The sequence below is a fragment of the Corvus brachyrhynchos genome, unplaced genomic scaffold, assembly GCF_000691975.1.
Source record: "Corvus brachyrhynchos isolate BGI_N302 unplaced genomic scaffold, ASM69197v1 scaffold97, whole genome shotgun sequence".
NCBI lineage: Eukaryota > Metazoa > Chordata > Aves > Passeriformes > Corvidae > Corvus > Corvus brachyrhynchos.
In genome coordinates this window covers 1,045,317-1,045,570 of record NW_008239758.1, presented here as the reverse complement: position 1 = coordinate 1,045,570, position 254 = coordinate 1,045,317, and the positions used below count along the sequence as shown (strand labels likewise).

Here is a 254-nt window from a genome sequence, read left to right as displayed (position 1 = left end):
CGCTCCCGGCCAGGCCCGGCCCGCTCCGGCCCTGCGGCCGCCCCGCCGCCCGGCCCCACTCACCCTCCACGTCGTGCAGCTTGGCCCGCTCCTCCTCCAGCTTGCCCTTCAGGCTCTCGGCCTCGCTCTTCAGCGATGCCAGGGTCTCGTTTTCGTGCAGCCCCTCGGTTGCCATCTTTGCAAAGGAAGCGGGGAGAGCGGGGATGAGAGCGGGAGGGAGGAGGAGTTTGCCAGCCCGGCTCTCGGGGATGCTG

General features: G+C 71.3%; 1 protein-coding gene across 1 annotated transcript in view; it reads right to left on the bottom strand.

Annotated features, from left to right (window-relative positions):
• Window positions 1-254, bottom strand: part of GNB5 (G protein subunit beta 5) — a 28,846-nt gene that overhangs the window by 21,633 nt on the left and 6,959 nt on the right. Inside the window, exon 3 of the mRNA XM_008640007.2 lies at window positions 64-175. Within this exon, the coding sequence (XP_008638229.2) occupies window positions 64-175 (112 nt within the window). The remainder of the gene's footprint in view (window positions 1-63; window positions 176-254) is intronic.